General features: G+C 36.6%; 2 protein-coding genes across 2 annotated transcripts; one reads left to right on the forward strand and one right to left on the reverse strand.

The window, feature by feature from the left end:
• The first annotated feature begins 277 nt into the window (after nucleotides 1-277).
• LOC144628337 (pre-mRNA-splicing factor 18-like) lies at nucleotides 278-14,310 on the forward strand. The gene is made up of 15 exons (XM_078486440.1): nucleotides 278-398; nucleotides 1,628-1,696; nucleotides 2,235-2,255; nucleotides 3,017-3,118; nucleotides 3,935-4,014; nucleotides 4,851-4,884; nucleotides 5,512-5,586; nucleotides 6,602-6,679; nucleotides 8,365-8,433; nucleotides 8,832-8,897; nucleotides 9,513-9,587; nucleotides 9,947-10,018; nucleotides 10,530-10,647; nucleotides 11,580-11,617; nucleotides 13,694-14,310. Exons 1-15 carry the CDS (start codon nucleotides 333-335, stop codon nucleotides 13,778-13,780), a joined length of 1,050 nt encoding a protein of 349 aa, XP_078342566.1. The 5' UTR covers nucleotides 278-332; the 3' UTR covers nucleotides 13,781-14,310.
• Nucleotides 13,917-18,055, reverse strand: LOC144628313 (uncharacterized). Its single transcript, XM_078486401.1, has 3 exons — nucleotides 17,796-18,055; nucleotides 16,064-16,675; nucleotides 13,917-15,852 (listed from the first exon to the last, which is right to left on the reverse strand). The coding sequence occupies exons 1-3, from the start codon at nucleotides 18,042-18,044 to the stop codon at nucleotides 15,241-15,243; spliced, it is 1,473 nt and encodes a 490-aa protein (XP_078342527.1). The 5' UTR covers nucleotides 18,045-18,055; the 3' UTR covers nucleotides 13,917-15,240.
• Between the last annotated feature and the right edge of the window lie 25 nt (nucleotides 18,056-18,080).

Consider the following 18,080-nt stretch of genomic DNA (forward strand, 5'->3'; position numbering starts at 1 on the left):
GGGTCACGCAATCTCAAAGATGAAAAAAAGAAATAATAAGAAGTCTAAGAAAATGCAAGATGTTGAAAACTAAAACTGTTTATTTCCCGTTACTCTTTGGCTTTTTTTTTAATTTGATAATTCAAAACTTTTGGAAAAGCAGTAAAAGCCAAACATTTAGGTCGAATTCCCAGTTCCCAGGGGTCCCTTGTTTCAATTTCGTCGTTCCCAGGATCTTCCGGGGATAGGGAGCGGAAACTAGGAACGAAGTTGGTAGAGGACATTATAGTGCTTATTACATAACGTACTAGTTTAGAGCAGCGTTTACAGTCGTGTTTGCAGTGCAGTTGTCAATGGACTTTCTTCTCGCTGAAATCGAAAGAAAAAAGAAACAGATCAATCAAAATGAAGTTACTTCGGTAAGTTTATAGTCGTAAGTCTTAAAAAAATGTAGCTGTCGGAATTTTGCATTGAAAATATGAGTGAAAGACGCAATGACGTTTTCATGTTTAAAACTATGGTTTAGCACGACATCATCTGACAAAAATACATCGTAATTTCCTCAGCATAAAGCTTACCCAATTATAGGATCTGTTTTGTTCGTTTCTAGTCGCAGGTCTTCGTAACACTGACGAAAAAACAATGTTTTAAAGGACCACATAATCAGACGCTCACATAATACACAGCATGCATGTATAATGGCGTAAACACTGTGTACTGAAGGCGCATAAAAGTGTAACGTGTTATTTTAAAATTCTTTCTTATACCAGTTCAAACTTCGATTTTCTCATATAACAAATCAAAATTGGGTAGGCCCAATGGAGCAACTTCAGAATACCCAGCCACTCACACCCTCCATAAATCTGCTGCTCCCGTGGTCCTTGGTCCGTAGTCAGCTAGCAAGTCTATTATTTAATTAGTGTTGAACTGATGTGCTACCGCAGTCCGCAGTCCCGCAGTCAATGTATAAGGAATGGACTAAGTATTAAACTTAAGTGCTACCGTGGTCCGCAGTCCCGCAGTCAATGAATAAGCAATGAACTAAGTACTGAATTGAAGTGCTACCGCGGTCTGCAGTCCCGAAGTCGATGAATAAGGAATGAACTTCCTATTTAACTGATGCGCTACCGCGGTCCACAGTGCTGAAGTCGATGAATAAGAATTAAGCATAAAACTGTTTATTCACGTTTAGCGCGCTTGTTTCGTGTGGGCTGATGGATTAAAGGACACGAACGAGCAAGGTATATTTGCTTGTGTCTAGTTCCGTATGCAAATTTTTTGGCAACACCGGGCCTAATACACACTTATTGAAGTCGTCTTTTGCGCAATGCACCTATAGAACGTGTAATACACACTTTTGTTGAAGTTTTCTTTCGCACTACACGCATTAAAAATGAGAAAGAATGAGTACTTTACAAAGCCCAAATATTTCTGCGCGTTTTTCGTTTCTTATGTTAATTAGATACACTGTGGACTGCGGACTGCAGTAGCAAGGTCAACGTAAAGCGCTAGCTAGCAATGCATTTATTTCTTTAGTTAACTATATATGAATTAATTTAGTATGTTATTGTTGTTGTTGTATAGAAGTTGTAGTTGTTGTGGTTACCTGGGGGTTTTATTTTATTACTGTCATCATATTTTGCTGCAGAACAAAAAATACTTCAGACGAGGTGACCTAGCAGCCAAACAAGCAGAGGAATATAAAAAGAAACAAGAGGTAAATAAATTCTTGGATATTCCCATTCTCAAATATAAATTTCTCTTTCTTTTTTTCTTAGAAATTTTGATGCCAGGTATTTTTGGGTCTAAAATTTCAGGCTTGTGTATTTTTTTGGGTTTGCAATATGAAGCTCCGTCGGACCCCCCATCATGTATACTTCGAGTACCCCCCCCCCCCCCCTGGGTCTCATTACTTAGCTTACACAGCTTAACAATGCTGGGTTTGCACGTGAAGAAAAAATAAAACACGCCATCATACTGTGTTGGTTGTGTAGACTAAACAGCCACAAAAATGGTATCTTTTAGTGGTGTAAAAAGCTTGAGCCATACCCAGATTGGTATCCTTTAGGGGTTTAATTAAAATTTTCTGACAAGCATCCCATCCCTTTCATTTGGGAGTCCTCCCCCTGCCCCTTTCCCATCCCCCCTTCCCCCCCCCCTCATGTTCTGGCTTACTGTAAAGACGGAGGAAAATCTGAAGTGTCAGCATAAAGTTCTGTAGTTTCACTCAGTAATTTAATTTTTTTTTATTGTAGGAAAAGCTCAAGGATAAAGAGGTATGCTGTTCCACTTATCAAATAAGAAATCAATTTTTTCCTTAATTATAGAGTAGTCTTAATTGACATCAAAATTCTTTTATCTCACTTTAACATAACTTTAACAAAAATTTAACTAGTCTCACTCGGAAACATATACTTTAGATATAATGGATTGATGAAGACCAGCTGTGCCATTTCGAAAACTGTGAGAAATGAGAACATATATTTGGGAAGGGTCATTTTACAGCTTCTGATATGGTTTGAAACAGAGAAATTTCCTGAACATCATTGTAGATTTCCATACAAGAGTTCTATTCAGTGGGGGATATCTTCAAATGATTTGCGGCATTCAGTTGAATACTCTTAATCTGAAGGAAATAATCAAATCTGCATGGATTTCTCTTGTGTAATCTGCATGTTAATCAAGGTTAACACTCATAAAATAAGATACGCCCAAGTTTTTTGTTTAATTTGTTAATGCCATTTCTCTATTGGAAAATCAAGGACAAGTGTACATCCCAAGAAACAAATTATTAGTTATTAACTTAAGATTTTTGTTATATCACTCACTTTGAACAAAGAAAAACATTTCAACCAAAGCTTAGGGGAAGTGAGCCTGTAAGTCATTTTTTTTTTTAATTTGACAGTAAAATATTATGTAACATGACCCATCCTTACAGCCAATTTCGTAATGATTGTTGTATAAGAATTAAGAAAAAAAGATCTTGATTGTCCTTGAGAAGAAACAAAATAATGTAACTGTTTGTTTTGTTCTTCAGGTAAAGACTGGAAAAAGACCTGGAGATGATGACATATTTTTTGCATTCAAAAGAAAGAAAGAGGAAGGTGAATCTAAGTCAGCAATGATCCCAAGAGAAGAGGTTATTATTTTATCATATCTATTAAACTATTGTTGGGTTTCAGTGGCCTAATCGTAACTATGCTGGACGCCAGATCGAGCGGTCCGGGTTGAAGCCTTGGCTGGGGCTCTGCATTGTGTTCTTGGGCAATAATAATAATAATAATAATAATAATAATAATAAAATATTTATATAGCGCCAATATCCTTAAAGTTCAAAAGCGCTTTACAGAAGTAACGTTAAAAATATTAAAACACTATTAAAAAATAAAAAATAAATATAAAAACAGTTAAAAGGTTACAAAAAATGCTTAAAATCTTAGACTAATAAAAAATGTTGCTAAAAAGTTATAAAAATGCTTTTTTAAAAAGGAGAGTTTTAAGTTAATGTTTAAAAAGGGACACTGAGGAGCTGTTCTTAATGTCAGAAGGTAGAGTATTCCAGAGTGTAGGAGCTGCCACAGAGAAAGATCTTGCGCCATATGTTTTCAAATTGAAATGCGGAATAGAAAGAAGGTCTTTTGAAGATGAGCGTAGCTGACGAGGTGGAGTGTAAGGAGTAAGGAGGTCGCGAACGTATGAAGGTGCCATATCATTTAGAGCCTTGTACGTGATGAGTAGACATTTTACTCTCACAGTGCCTCTCTCCACCCAAGTGTATAAATGGGTACTGGTAGCAAAATAATTCTGGGGGTAACCCTGTGCTGTATATCCAGGGGGAGTAGAAATACTCCTAGCCATTTAATGCTACAGAAACTGGGATAAGGTATAGGTATTAACAGATCATTTTTTTAAAAACTGCAAATAATAGACTGTCTCCATGTTTTTCATTTAATAGGTAATCCGAAGGCTGAGAGAAAGAGGAGAACCAATCAGATTGTTTGGTGAAAGTGATGAGGAGGCTTGTCAAAGGCTAAGGTTAATGACAGATAATTATAGTTTATTTAGTACTGTTAACTTTCAAAAAATTAATACTTTCACCCTTCCACTTAAAAAATAAACTTTTACCACCTTCCCCCTCTCTGTCCCCCTGCCAAAAAAACTATTACTTTAAGAGAAATTTGATTTTCATTTGACAACTGTGGAGCTGTTAGACTTATCCCCACTGTAATATGTTTCTCCCTCTATTACGTTTAATTTTCAGTTGAAATGTTCATTAATACCCCCCATCCCCAGTCCCCCTCTGTTATCCCCCTCCTCCCAATATTGTTAACCGAGATAAATTTCTGACCAGAAAGAATTAGTTTGTGGTAGTTAACCCTATGATATGACCATGTCCCCTCCCCCTCCTCCCACTGTAAGAACACATAAGTCTTGCCCTCCCAGGATCTTAATAACAGTCCCAGTGGGCTGGGGGCACACAGGATTTCAAGTGACAGAGATGATCGAATGATTTTTGGGGGTTTGAAATTTTCGATTCTGGGATTTTTTGGGGTAGGAAAATTTGGCAAGTATTATTTGATTTTATTAGTATGGATTTTTTAGGGGTTTTTAAAACAATCTAAAGATTTATGGTAGTGCCTTGGCTGCCTAGTTCTGTGATTGAAGTACAAACGAAAGTGTTTTCCTGTTGATTTTTTGAGTTAATTTTGGTCTAGGGATTTTTTTGGCAGTGCTAGGGATTCTTTTGGGTCTTAATTTTTGCCCCCATTCGATCTTCCCTGTCACTTGAAACCCAGAGTACCCCCCCCCCCCCTGGTATAACAGTACATTATTTAAGCCCTGAAAATATAAAATGTCATTCTAATTTACAGGAGAATTGAGATGCTTGTTCCAGAGATTAACAAGGTATATAATTCAAATTCAAGTTCTGTACATGTATTACACACACACACATACACAAAACATGTACCGGTATGTCCTATGTTATATGTATGTTGTGTGGTTGCGTATGTTTGAATTTGGTTTTTTGTTTGTTTGTTTTTTAATTCGGTTAGTTCTACTTCAACTGGTAAGTTGGAAGAACTCTTGTGATGCGACTATAAAAGCAAACTTGATTGTCCTACTGAATGCCGAATTCTGTCAATGATTAGAGAAGAAATTTAGCGTTTCCAAGAGAGAGTGTTTTCTTGATGTCAACATGATAAAGTTAAGTTACACAGGCAAGGAGGCCATTGGCAGAAATCACAGAATGTTTCTGTTGATGTTGTCAGAGCAAATTTTCACTTCACTACTTAAAATGCTTCTGTGAGAAAAATGCTATCCTGTGTATTTTCTCGCAGAGAAAGCTCCCACACCTGACCCACCATCCTGTGCATAGCCTTCCTTCTCTTCTTACCATACCGTTAATAAAAGACCCCATCCCAATTTACCATTCCCTTGCAAACTCTGCCTGTGTACTGCTATCCCCTTTTAAATTAAACATCTCTAACTCTTAGCATGAAAAACTATGTGATGTAACATTTTGTGTACCAGGGTCTAAGGAATGACTTCAAAGCAGCCATGGAAAAGATTGATCAGGAATATTTAGCAGAGTTAATCAAGCAACAGGTATGTCCTCAGTAAACGCACAGTCTTAATTAAAGACAAGAAGAAATTTTTTTAGTACTGGATGACTCAATAATCTCAGTCTTTAATAATATATGAAAATATCAAAACACAGTAGAACTGCCGACATCCTCCTGTCCTACAGTCACCCATGTTGCCTTGACCTTTTTTGCTGACAAAAAAACAACAACATACATGTATCAAGGTGTCATAGCTCAGTTGGTATGGCAACACACTGGTAGTGCGGAGGTCATTGGTTCAAACCCGTTGTAGCCACACACTGCAAGGATCACATCATTCATTTCAAAAAAGCTCAGCCAGCCATTTTTTTATAAACTTAAGCACTGGGCACTGTTAATTATATTTATATATAGTCTGATACTTTATAGACCTTATACTTTCTGAAGACACACTGTACAATCATGTAATCCAGGATTCAATGAATAGCTTGCATAATTCTCACGATCAGTGTGTAATTACAGTGGAGTGCTGATTTTTCTGTATCTCCTGATAACTCAAATGAAGAGTCCCTCGCCTTTCCTCAGTTGAACACTGCAATTTTTACGGTCCCCAATTTTTTTAATTTCCTGACATCTCAAACCAATTTTTGTTTCCCTTGAAGGTTGTAGAAATCATGATTCCAATGTACCGTATCTATTGGGCTATAAGCCAGGACTCTAGCAAAAAATAAACCCAAAACACTCAGCTATAAGCCGAGACCCAATTTTTCATTCAAACTATAAAACAATCCATGTGCAGCAAATTTAACATATTTGTTAAATCACAACTATGTAATTGAAAAACCAACATTCAAATTCAATTCTTTTCTAGTACCATCCAATTTTTTTCAATGGAAATACTCAGCTTTAGGCTGACCCCCAATTTTGTTGAGTTTTGACCAGTTCTCAGTAAGACTTGGTGAAGAGATTACTCGGCTTATAGTTGAACAAATACAGTATTAATTTTACCAACAATTGGTAGAAAATCAATAAATGACAACGATACATCTTTTATCTAGGGTGGTGAACAACAACGTTCAGAAAGTGAAGAGTCGTCACAAATTGAAGAGGACGGAACAACACTGGAAGATATCAAGGTAAATATCAACTGTTGGGTTGATAACAGGGAACTTCAGGTCATTCAAGATTTGCACCTATCATTGTTAAGCTCATTGCCCTGTTTTGCATTGCGCATCCTTACTGCGCAGAATTTTACGTGTAATTAGCACGCGCACACGCGCACATCAACTAAATGGCGCCTTTTTTCTATGCGGCTTAGTCCGCGAGAGAAGTAAATTGTCACTTTCTCCTAAACAAGCCTGGTGACCTATCAATTTTTTCTCATATTTTGGGTGTAGCGATCAAATTCTTTCTGTAAAATGAAAACAGATCAATTCATGTGTTTGAAAAATAAATTATCGCTAAAAAAGTATACTTTGCCAGTACTCGCAGAGGAATTACCGTCGCTTGCATCTAAGCGTGAACACGAGCCGCTGAAACATGATCTAATTGGGTATCAAACATGGCATGTTTCGTCATGAAACATTGAAGTTTAGCAGACCGTAACGACAACTTTCACGCTCAAAATGCTCACCATAAACACTGAGAACAGGCGAAACTTTGCACCAGAAGTGATTCAAGTGAACCTGCAAATGCATATCGACACAGATCAGGATCAATTTGTCGAAGGAAGTCTTGATATCCAATCTTTCCGCCATTTCGACTGTTTCGAAACCAGAATGTGTTGAAGTTTCGGCGCGAAAGTTGCCGTTACGGTCTGCTAAACTTCAAACGTTTGATGACCAATCATGCCACGTTTGATACCCAATTAGATCATGTTTCGGCGGCACGTGTTCACGCTTAGATGCAAGCGACGGTATAAATGAATTATATGGAATATACATGGTCGTCCTGCTCCTAAACAAATCTGGTGACCCCCCTTTTTTATTTCAAAATTTAAGTTCCCTTGAAGTAATAAACCAGTAGGCGAAGTTTGGTTAAAAATATTTTTGTTCAGTTTTATTTCGGGGAAATGACCTTAAGCTCATTCATTCATTCATTCATTTATTCATTTCAATCATTCATTCATCCATTCATTTATTTGTTCATTCATATTGGACATCAGTGTAGTTGGATTTGTTAACACTTACATGTGTATAGGGGTGACAAGAGCCCGGGGGAGGGGGGACTCCCATATTAAAGGGATGGGGATGCTCGTCGGAAATTTTGAAAAGAACCCCTAAAAGAGACCAATCTGGGTGTGGCTCAAGCTTTTTTAGACCCCTATAAGATACCAAAATTCTGAAAAAAGAACTTATATTTGTATATTTCTTCGCGTGCAACCCTGAACGAGACCCTGACGGCTAAAAATATTGCCACTTTCCCCAGAACACCCTAAGCAAGACCCAAAGTCCAAAATTTATACCCCTAAGCGAGACGACGAGCATCCCCGTCACTTTCATATGGGAGTCCCCCCCCCCCCCCCCCCGGGACAAGAGATCCTATAAAAAAAATGTGTCTTGCAGAATTTTATCTAAATTTCAGGGGACTCATTGTCTCGAATTTTTCCGGGCCACCTTCCCAGATTCTCAATTTCTTTTGCAAGGCTAAGAAAGTCTTATGGCTTCCAGAAAAGATATCAGTCTTGCTGACTCACACAAAGTCTCAAATTTACCAGTTGACACCCCTACTTATCCACTGGACATTGATTTATCTAATAATTGAAAGTGTTCTCCACCCTCTAAACTACCAAGCCCTGACTTCTGATTCTCTTTGTTTGAAGGACTTGGCCACAAATATGGGCAAAGGAGATGAAAACCTTGATCAAGATGTTATCTTGAAGTTTATACAGGTGATTTGTACTTCTAGAGTTTAGTGATGTTTAATAAATGAGCAGCAGTGTTTTATCAAGTTTAACACACGAGGCACAGCCGAGTGTTTAAGACTTGATAAAACATGAACTGTGAATTTATTGAACAGCTTCAAAATCGTCTGACGAGATCAAGACATTCTTGCACTAATATTTAGATTTGGGGTTATTTTGGCTAGACGATAATTATTGGACGTAACCGTAGCCATAACCGTGTCTTTATTAAACATTAATTTTGTTTGTATTTTCTTTATGAATTATTAAATACGAGTTTTTAAATAACAAAATATTTCACTATTCCATTCCATCATTTATTTATGTTTAAAGGATTATGAGCATGTATCGGCATGCTAATCTCTGCGTTGATTTTTCATCCTAAGTTTCTTCTTGGTCTGTGGGCAAGGGATTACAAAACAAGATCTGATGATAGCAAAAGAAGTTTAGAGGTAAATACAGTGTGAATGGGTTAAGAGTGTTTATGCTTGTAATAACTGAGAAAATTCTTGCGCGCTCATTGGTTGAAAGTTACCGGTATGATATAACTTGTCATGCAATACAAGAGACATTTTGGAAAATTGAGAAATTGTTCCAAAAACCAGAATCCAGTAAGTTTTGAAAAGTCAGCTGGGACATTTAGGACAGAATTTCTACACATTTCCATACTCCATACGAAAATAATGCGATATTATGTGCTGTTGGACATGTGTGCGATTTCATGCCTGATTTTATGGTCGACACTCTTTTAGACCAAAGAAATCATGCCAGAAATGCCCAAAACTTTGAAGTGAAACCTATCGCTTGCAGTTCCACTTGAGTTTTGAACATTTTATAACATCATTCCTATGGACTATAAGAGTGTACATGTAGGCCATGGAAAAATGTGGTCAATTTGTTAAATATTAAAATGCACTAATTCCAATCCTTTGAGTTTTATATGACTTTATTAGTCATATATTTCTGATGCTCAATGTTTTGCAAGGAGTCTATGCATTTGTTTGAGACTAAATAAGTGTGATTTTGATTTAGTATGTTTAATGTTGTTGTTTTGTTTTCTTTAACAGGCAAAATTGGCAGGTGCCACTCAAAGACAGACAGAATCATATCTGAAGCCATTATTAAGAAAACTTAAACATAAGGTAAATAAAAAGGTGATATTAAATAACATAAATTTGTTAACCAACTTCCTTGCTGTCAGCGATGAAGCTAAGAATCTTCACTGGCCTCTAACAGTGCAAACCCAACACCTAAAAATGAAAGCAAACATCAAACAGTTTTTCAAACAGAAGTTTTAAAATCAGAAAAACAACTGGTTGAAAAAGATCCAATTAAACTTTTGTTTGTCTAAGCAATATTATGTTTTCTTTTAATTGAAAGGGAAGATGATGTTTTTAGATACATTTACATACATGTATTTTGTGCCTTATTGTGCCTCCATTTAGCCTGGCCTTTACGTACATGTACAGAAACCACTATGTTTTTTTATATTTCCTGACAGAAAACACCTCGGGATATTCTTGCTTTCTTAACAAGCATTATCATGAGTCTTTTAGAAAGAGAATATGTTAAGGTATGAGCTTGAACACTTTAATGTTACTTAATAATGCTGTTCTTCTGTGTTGCCAATGTTATCAATGCAAGTTGCTCAAGGTTGCAAATTAATTATTTTTTTAATTGTAAAAATGATAATATTAAAGTGCAGGGGCTGGCAGAAAAGGAGCATTATATTGATAAATTTACACTAAAATTAAAGTTGCTCTGAATGAGATTGAAATACCGGTATTCTGTTTATAATGCTGCCTTATATTTCTTGGCCCTTTGGGCCCTTATTGATGATGTTAATAATGGTGATTGTTTGGTAAAATTTTATTTTGAGCAACTCTTGAAGACAATGTATTTATCAAGTTGATCATTAACCACATTTCTCATCAGCTGCTTTAGACAATATAATTGATATTGTGGGGAGAAATTAGCTATCAATATTTAACACTCTTTTGGATTGAATTACATTTTTCATATTTTTTTCAGAATTAAAATTTGCATTTAGATATGATTTTAATCCACTCATAATTATTCTTCAGGCAAATGATTCCTATCTTCAGATGGCCATAGGAAATGCTCCTTGGCCCATTGGAGTAACTATGGTAGGAATTCACGCTCGAACAGGGAGAGAAAAAATCTTTTCACAGAATGTGGCTCGTATCCTTCTTGATAATCAGATGTCTAATGTCTAACAACCAGTTTTCAATATCAATGGGAATTACATTTGTACATACAGTCAACTCTCACTATAATAACAGACACCTTCAGGACCACCATTTGGTGTCTGTTATAGAGGAAGTCCGTAGGAGCAGGAGTTATTTTCAGTAATTCTTATTCGCCGGGACTTCAGCTCCTGTCTGTAATAACGGGGTGTCCGTAATTACATAACATAACATAACACTTAAACATAACACTTTATTTAACCTCTTGTACATATACAGTCAACTCTCACTACAACGGACTCCTTCGGGACCACCATTTGGTGTCTGTAATAGAGAAAGTCATAGTAGCGAGAGTTATTTTTAGTAATTCTTATTCGCCAGGGTGTACACAAGATGAGAGTTGATTTTAATTATAAACTAAACTTGGGTCCTGTGAATGAAAGGATATTGATTCAAAATTTAAACTACAAGAAGTGTGTGCATGCCACATAAACACAGTTGCTTTGTGTGGCAGTAATCTGATCCCTGGGGCCTAGGTGGGGGAACTCTCATATGAAACGTGTTTGAATTAAAACCCTAAAGGAGACCAATCTGGATGTGGCTGAAGCTTTTTTTACCCCTAAAAGATAACATTTTTCATGGCTAATCAGACTAGACCAACAACAAAGTATCACAACCTAAATAAAATTTTGCTACTCAGTCTTGAACACCCAAAGTGAGACCAAATTTCTGAATTTACACCCCAAAGCAAGAAGACAACCATTCCTGTTCTTTTCAAATAGCAGTCCTCCCCCTCCCCTGGGTCTGATCTATGCTCTATACCTCCCGCAGTTCTTGTAAATAATAACAACAACAACAGATTAATGCGACACTTAAAGCTGTTCAAAATTGATCAGTTATGTTTCCATTAACTTTTGATATCATCAGATGTTCTCAATGATGAAACTCAAAGAAAGTATATTCAGGTACAGCTCTTTATTATTATTATAATTTAGTCATGTATAATTTGCACACTATAAAGATAAAATTATTATTATAATTATTAACAAATTTAATACAATATGGAGAAATATGCAGTAAAAAATGATGAACTTGCCTTATAATATTTGATTGTTTACCTGTACCTTTCCATCAAGTAAGTGAAGAATAAATCCGCTAGCCCACCTTGCAATCCAATCCCCCTTAATATAACTACATCACAGACAGTGCATCTTGAAAACTCAGAGACTCAAAGGGTAGTGCAGAATGCAATATGGCCAATCAATTGACATTGTTATAATAACTTTGATTGAGAATACATACAATGAGTTCACTTTTTTAGTTTAAAGCGCTGTTTCATGTTTACTTGTAAGATGTTGAATGACCGATCGTGATACATTTCGCTTTTTGACATGAAGCAAATCACAAAATCATGTGAAAGCCCATATACAGGATAAGGATTTCCTTGAAGCAAATCACAAAATCATGTGACAGCCCATATACCGGAGAAGGATTTCCTTTAGTAAAAGGTCACACACACGGCCGATCAATCGACATTAAAATGCAGGTGTTGAGTCAAGGAAGCCGGCTTTTTCCAGGTCATGCTCCCGTCACGGTCTGGTGAACACGTCACACGCTCACTCAAGCATGAAGCCGAGAAGCACGTTGTGTGAAGATTTCTTTCACGAAAGCATGTTCAAACACTAAAGAGTTTTTCGCTTTCACACGAAGCCCCTCTCAGGCAGAGGTTTTACAAAATAATACGGAAGTTAGTCAACTGATGAAGAACAAATCATGTCGGATGTAACATGATACCTTTGTTTTTCTCTTAGACTGCTGTGATTAAATTAACGCCACGGATTCTACAAGAATTCTACCGCATTGAAAAGCACACCACGTTAGGCTTTGATACAAAATTTCTAAACACGTCTCTGTTATTTTAATTTTCGTTAGTTTGAATTCAGTTTGACATTGAAACAGCAAACATGATATTTTTGCTTTTCGTGCAAAGGTTTGTAACATGATACCTTTGTTTTTCTCTTAGACTGCTGTGATGCCTTAAAGTCTAATTAATTTAACGCCATGGATTCTATCGCATTGAAAGCACATCGCGTTAGGCTTTGATACAAAATGTCTAAACACGTCCTGCTATTTTAATTTTCGTTAGTTTGAATTTCCGTTTGATATTGAAACAGCAAACGAGATACTTTTCCTTTTCCTTGAAAACCAATGTAACATGATACCGTTGTTTTTGTCGAAAACGGATGTAACGTGATGACATGGTAACGTGACTTATTTTCTGCAAACAGGGCGACATCGATTGTAACACACAGATATTATTGATTAATTAAAGAATTCGGTTTTTCTGAATTATGAGATGTTACAACAGATCATCTTTTCTAAGAAAACAGCGTTGCCATAACAATAATTATTTCACATGAACTGCTGTGACGCCTTAATGTCTAATTCAATTAATTTGCGGTTTTAACTTAGCGCCATGGAGTCTACAGGAATCCTTCCGCACAAAGAATTACGTGATGTTCATGACGTCTATTAATCTACGCATGCGTTTAGCACAAAGAATTTTCTTCCAGAAAGAATAGTACCACAAGGAGAGCATAGTGCTTTTTGAAACAAATATATACCTTTGAGCTCTTCAATTGTGTCGTAAATAGACTTCCCATTCTACCAAGGGCACACGGTCTGTTGCTCCCCACCCCCTACCCCCTTACAGAAATAATTAATAATTGATATTAATTAATTATTTGGTGATTAAAAGTTTACACCATAGTGCTTTAGCGCCTGAGGGGTTTAGCAGACGACAACCCACCAAACCATCACAATAGTGCATTCTGCACTAAAAATGGCCTATTTTCAAGTACATGTCATTAATGATTTGTGTTATTTTTCGTATGTCTTAACAATCCTGGCTTGTTTTCAGTTTATTGTTTCTTTGATATTTTTTCTGCCTTGGAAGACTTTTATTTTTGGGTTCCATCGATAATTGAAGTAATCAACGTGTCACATCTTCTTTTAATAAGTATCAATTTTTGTCTTTGCAGGGACTAAAACGTCTGATGACCTTTTGCCAAAAGAAGTTTCCTGCTGATCCATCAAAATCTGTGGAATACAACGCTGTAAAGTGTTAAACACTGTGGAAACAGAGGAAAGAAGTCCTTGCCTAGTAAACTCTATGGTCTACAAGAAAACTTCTTAGCCTGGACTGAAACATCATTCTGATGAAATAATAACTGTGACTAGAGGCAAACATCTGTCTGTTGAAAATTGTTTAAACACAGTGTCTTTATTACAAGATGACAATATTTACAACAAAGTAGAAAATGCAATGCCACTGTGAAAAGTCAGAAGAAAGATTCCCAGACTTGGATTAGATTTGCACCCACTGTCTTTAGGTATCTGGAATTCAACCTGTGATCAGGCCAATTTGTCAACACTAAGTCTTTTATCTTTTCTTTTCAACTTTTTGCATGGCGATGTAAATACTGGGTACAAAGAGAAAAGGCATTTAAGAAAGTGTGAAAATAAGCTTCCCGCGGGTTAACTAGTAACAGCTGTCCTAACAGCTGAGCTACTAAAACCAACTGGATACAGCTGCGTGATCTTCAGGCTCCAAATTATTGGAAAGAATGTTCTTAATAAAATCATGCCAACTTCAAAACCATACTTGTACAAAAAAAAATTGTTGCAGTCGTTTTTAGGGGCAATCTTCTTCTCAGAAAGCAATTGCATGGGTCCTGGAGGCTACCCTGGAATAAAGGGGCTTGAAAATTTGCATGTCTTGGTCAAATTTGATATTTATTTTTAATAGTGGGCTGCAAGGGTATCTTCTGATTCAGAGAATTAAAACCATTTTAAAGTTGAAATGTCATCCTTAATAGTTGAATGTAGTTTCCAGGAGGGATGTCACTATCGATGGTTTGCAACCGATCCCAAGCGACTGAAATGGCATCATAGCCATGTTGGTTGCACAAACTAATGAAAAGTAACTACTTAACAAACGTCTTTTGTCAATGACCACCAACATGGCAGAAGTGATGTCACTTGCAAACCAAGAAAGTAAAGAAACCGTTTTTCACTGACACATGTAAAGAAAATCCCATATAATTTATACAAGAAAGAATTTCATGCTGTGTTAGAAAGAACATTTTCTGTGCTGCTGTAAACTTGTAGAGCACAAGTGAAAGTTTGGGAGAACAAGAAATGCTGTGTGAACATGAGCATCAGTGTATGTGTAGGTTATCTTTTTATGCAACATTTTTTAGTTCTCCCAATTTTTTACAAAAGTGTTCTGGCCAGTTAGAAACACAGAGGATATGTTTTCTATATTTTTTAAGAAAACACAGAGAGGAAAAGAAAGGAAAATCAGTCATTTATTGAGATTTATATCAAAATGTTAATTCTTTTTGATAGCGCAGTAAATAGTACTCACACATATTGCATTCTGTACTTCAATAGAGTTATTGAAACACAACCTTTAAATTGCACTTTCCAACAGGGTTTTCTCTAATCCAGAATGGACAACATAAATAAGAAATGAAAACTCTTTGTGTACTTCCAGGAATATTACCAAATGAGTTTGTTCTTACGACTATCTATAAGTCAATTTTAACTTTGCAACAACCATCCTATGATCAGAAGGGAACATCTCTTCTGGAATTCTACCATTTACAGTTTGCAAGGTGTCTCGTAGCAACGACATGGTAATAAAATAAAGAGCAATCATTAACGAGATCACAGCTAATCCCAATGCTCTGTTTGAACACAAAAATAGGACCCTAGTGTTCAATCGTCTTGTCCTAGCAAAACACCTTTTAAGAAGTGCTTTGACTATAATGTACAAAATAAATATCAAACATGTCGCATATAAAACACCAATCAGCACAAAGCTGTTGTAATGTTCAGCGTCGCATTCATAGCAGTATGGTAATTCGCAGTTATTTTGATCTCCACCTTTAACGCAAACACCACAACGACATGAGCCATGAGGGCCGCAATCTTGGTGGCAAGTGTATTTGAAACGTGGACCGTACGCAGTTTCTTTTGCCATCTGAAATGTTGTCTTAAGACGCTGCCATTTGTTTTGCAAGCTGTACTTTTGTTGGTAGAGTTTTCCGTCTCCATGAATTTCAGCAGACATGACTTGAAGACCAGTCGATGAGACGAGTATTCTGTCTGGACGACTGACTGGCCCAGGTTCTGGCTGCAAGGAAATGAGTTTGGTTTATTAAATGTATTGATACAATGTTTTGAGGAAGTTCTGCAGGGTTGCCATGGTCGGGGAAAAATCAGGGAAAAACAAAAACTTTTCAAGGTCAGGGAAAAGACAGGGAATTTTGCAAAAAGTCAAATAAATTAATAAATACAGTTCGCAACATTTGATCGTTGATAAACTTAAGTGTTGTCCCACATACCATGTTACTGAAGGTATATCCTTCACTATCCCCATTTGCTGTCACCCAGGCATCCACAAAACCATAACCTTGGTTAGAACTCTGAGGATTAAAATGATGAGGAGCATGACACGGCCCCTGCTCGTCAAAAGATCCTTTCATGATTGCATTAACTGGCCAAGGAAAATCATTGTATGCGTTGAAGTCTCCCAGAAGCACCGAACGTTCACTTCCTATAGACGCAATATAATTGATGACATCAATTGCATTTTGACATTGTTGAGTTTTGTCGTAAGATAAGTGAACCACCGTTACATCTAATTCATCTCCATCAATATCAACTTGCGCATGAAGAACAATTCGTTTGTTGCTATCGACATTTCCTTTTCCCACTGTAAGATTCACGACGTGACTCATTATTATGGAATGTTTACTGAGGAGTCCCAGGCCTTCCATTTCCCAGCCTGGTGGCTCTTGTCGGCCGAGTGGAGGTGTTACCATGGCAACAGGGTGATAAACAAGATATTTGTACTGTGGAATTAACTTTTGTAACTCTGTTAACTGGTTTCTTTGGTCTTTTGCATCGGCACGCACCTCTTGGAAACCGATCACATCTGGATCGACTTGTTTTATCTGAAATATATCAAAACAATACAGTATTAACTTACAAATAGGGGATCTGGGAACTGGTTGCTATTTGTCAACAAACTGAACTGTTGGACAGCTGACGGATTACTAGCCTGTTCCAGGCTCTTGTTCTTTTTCTGCTCGCTTGCTCGCATTTTTCGCTCTCCCTAACAAACCGATATTGCTGAGTATACGGTGAATTGAATTTGCTATATGGCGTTGTTTAAGTTTATATAGGGCCATTCCATTTTATATCCACCCCCCTCCCTGTTGAGTTTTTCTGAAGGGATTTTGAAAGTCATTTCTGAGGGGGTAGCTCTGTCAGCATTCTTTGATTTTTTAAATATTTCTGAAGGGTTTACGGGAAAAGTTGCTTTTTTCTGACGAGTTAAGAAAAATCGGGTTTTTTCTGAGGGGGGCACCATGTGGGCACTTTGATCTTTTTTCTTACGGGGTAAATTTTGACTTACCTTGTCAACAGGGGGGTGTGGATATAAAATGGAAGGGCCCATAGTGAAGGTCAAATCTTTGAAACACATAAAACTTCAAGGGTACTCAAAAACAGTCCAGCCACTCCAATAAATAATCCTTTACTTGGATCGAAAAAGATAATTTATTTAAAATAACAATAAAATTCTATTTCATAATAAAACTAAGAACTGTCGAGTGTTCTCTCAAAATAACTTTAGCTTCTTAGCTTAAAAATATATGTATTTAAGGCTAGCTTATTTATCAAGAGTTTGTTCCTAAAACTTTGTATCGTATTTTGTTTAAACACGAGAAAATTTGAATTTAAAAAAAGGAAAGAATTGCCTTAGTAAGCTATTACCAGACAGGAAGATTAAAATACCACGAGTTGAAATCATAAACTATTAAAGACGATTAAAATTTCTTGTACTACAGGTCCCTAATAAAATCTTTGATCGTTTTTTTTTTCTTCACTGACGCGATTGCCACATAGAACTTTACATTAAATGTAATATAAATAGAAAATTAGTGACATAACCTGAAAAATGGAATTTAAAAAAAATAATCGAGAAATATATAAAACAAACAACTCGGCGGGAAGCGAAGCTAAGGAATATTAAATTTTAAATTATAGAACTTAGCTGAATGACAGATTTACCATTTCTGCAATGAACTGTTTTCTAGTTTCCCATTGAAACATGACATTCCAGATGTTGTAGTTGGCAACTGTTACAGTTTTGTGTCCAAGCACTCCGCGATCAAAGAAGAAAGTTTCAGTAAAAAATAATAAAAACATGTAAATTCGCGCCGCCATGGTCCCATACTGCGAAAGGTTACAGCTTCGAAAGGGGTACTGCTTCATGTAAGCCCATACATAACGTCTCCAGAGGATGTGAAGAATTTCCATGTTTTTGGCAAGCGGTTTCATGTATGCGTCACGAAG

This window comes from Oculina patagonica, chromosome 10 (genome assembly GCF_052425735.1).
Source record: "Oculina patagonica isolate OP01 chromosome 10, crgOcupat, whole genome shotgun sequence".
Taxonomy (NCBI): domain Eukaryota; kingdom Metazoa; phylum Cnidaria; class Anthozoa; order Scleractinia; family Oculinidae; genus Oculina; species Oculina patagonica.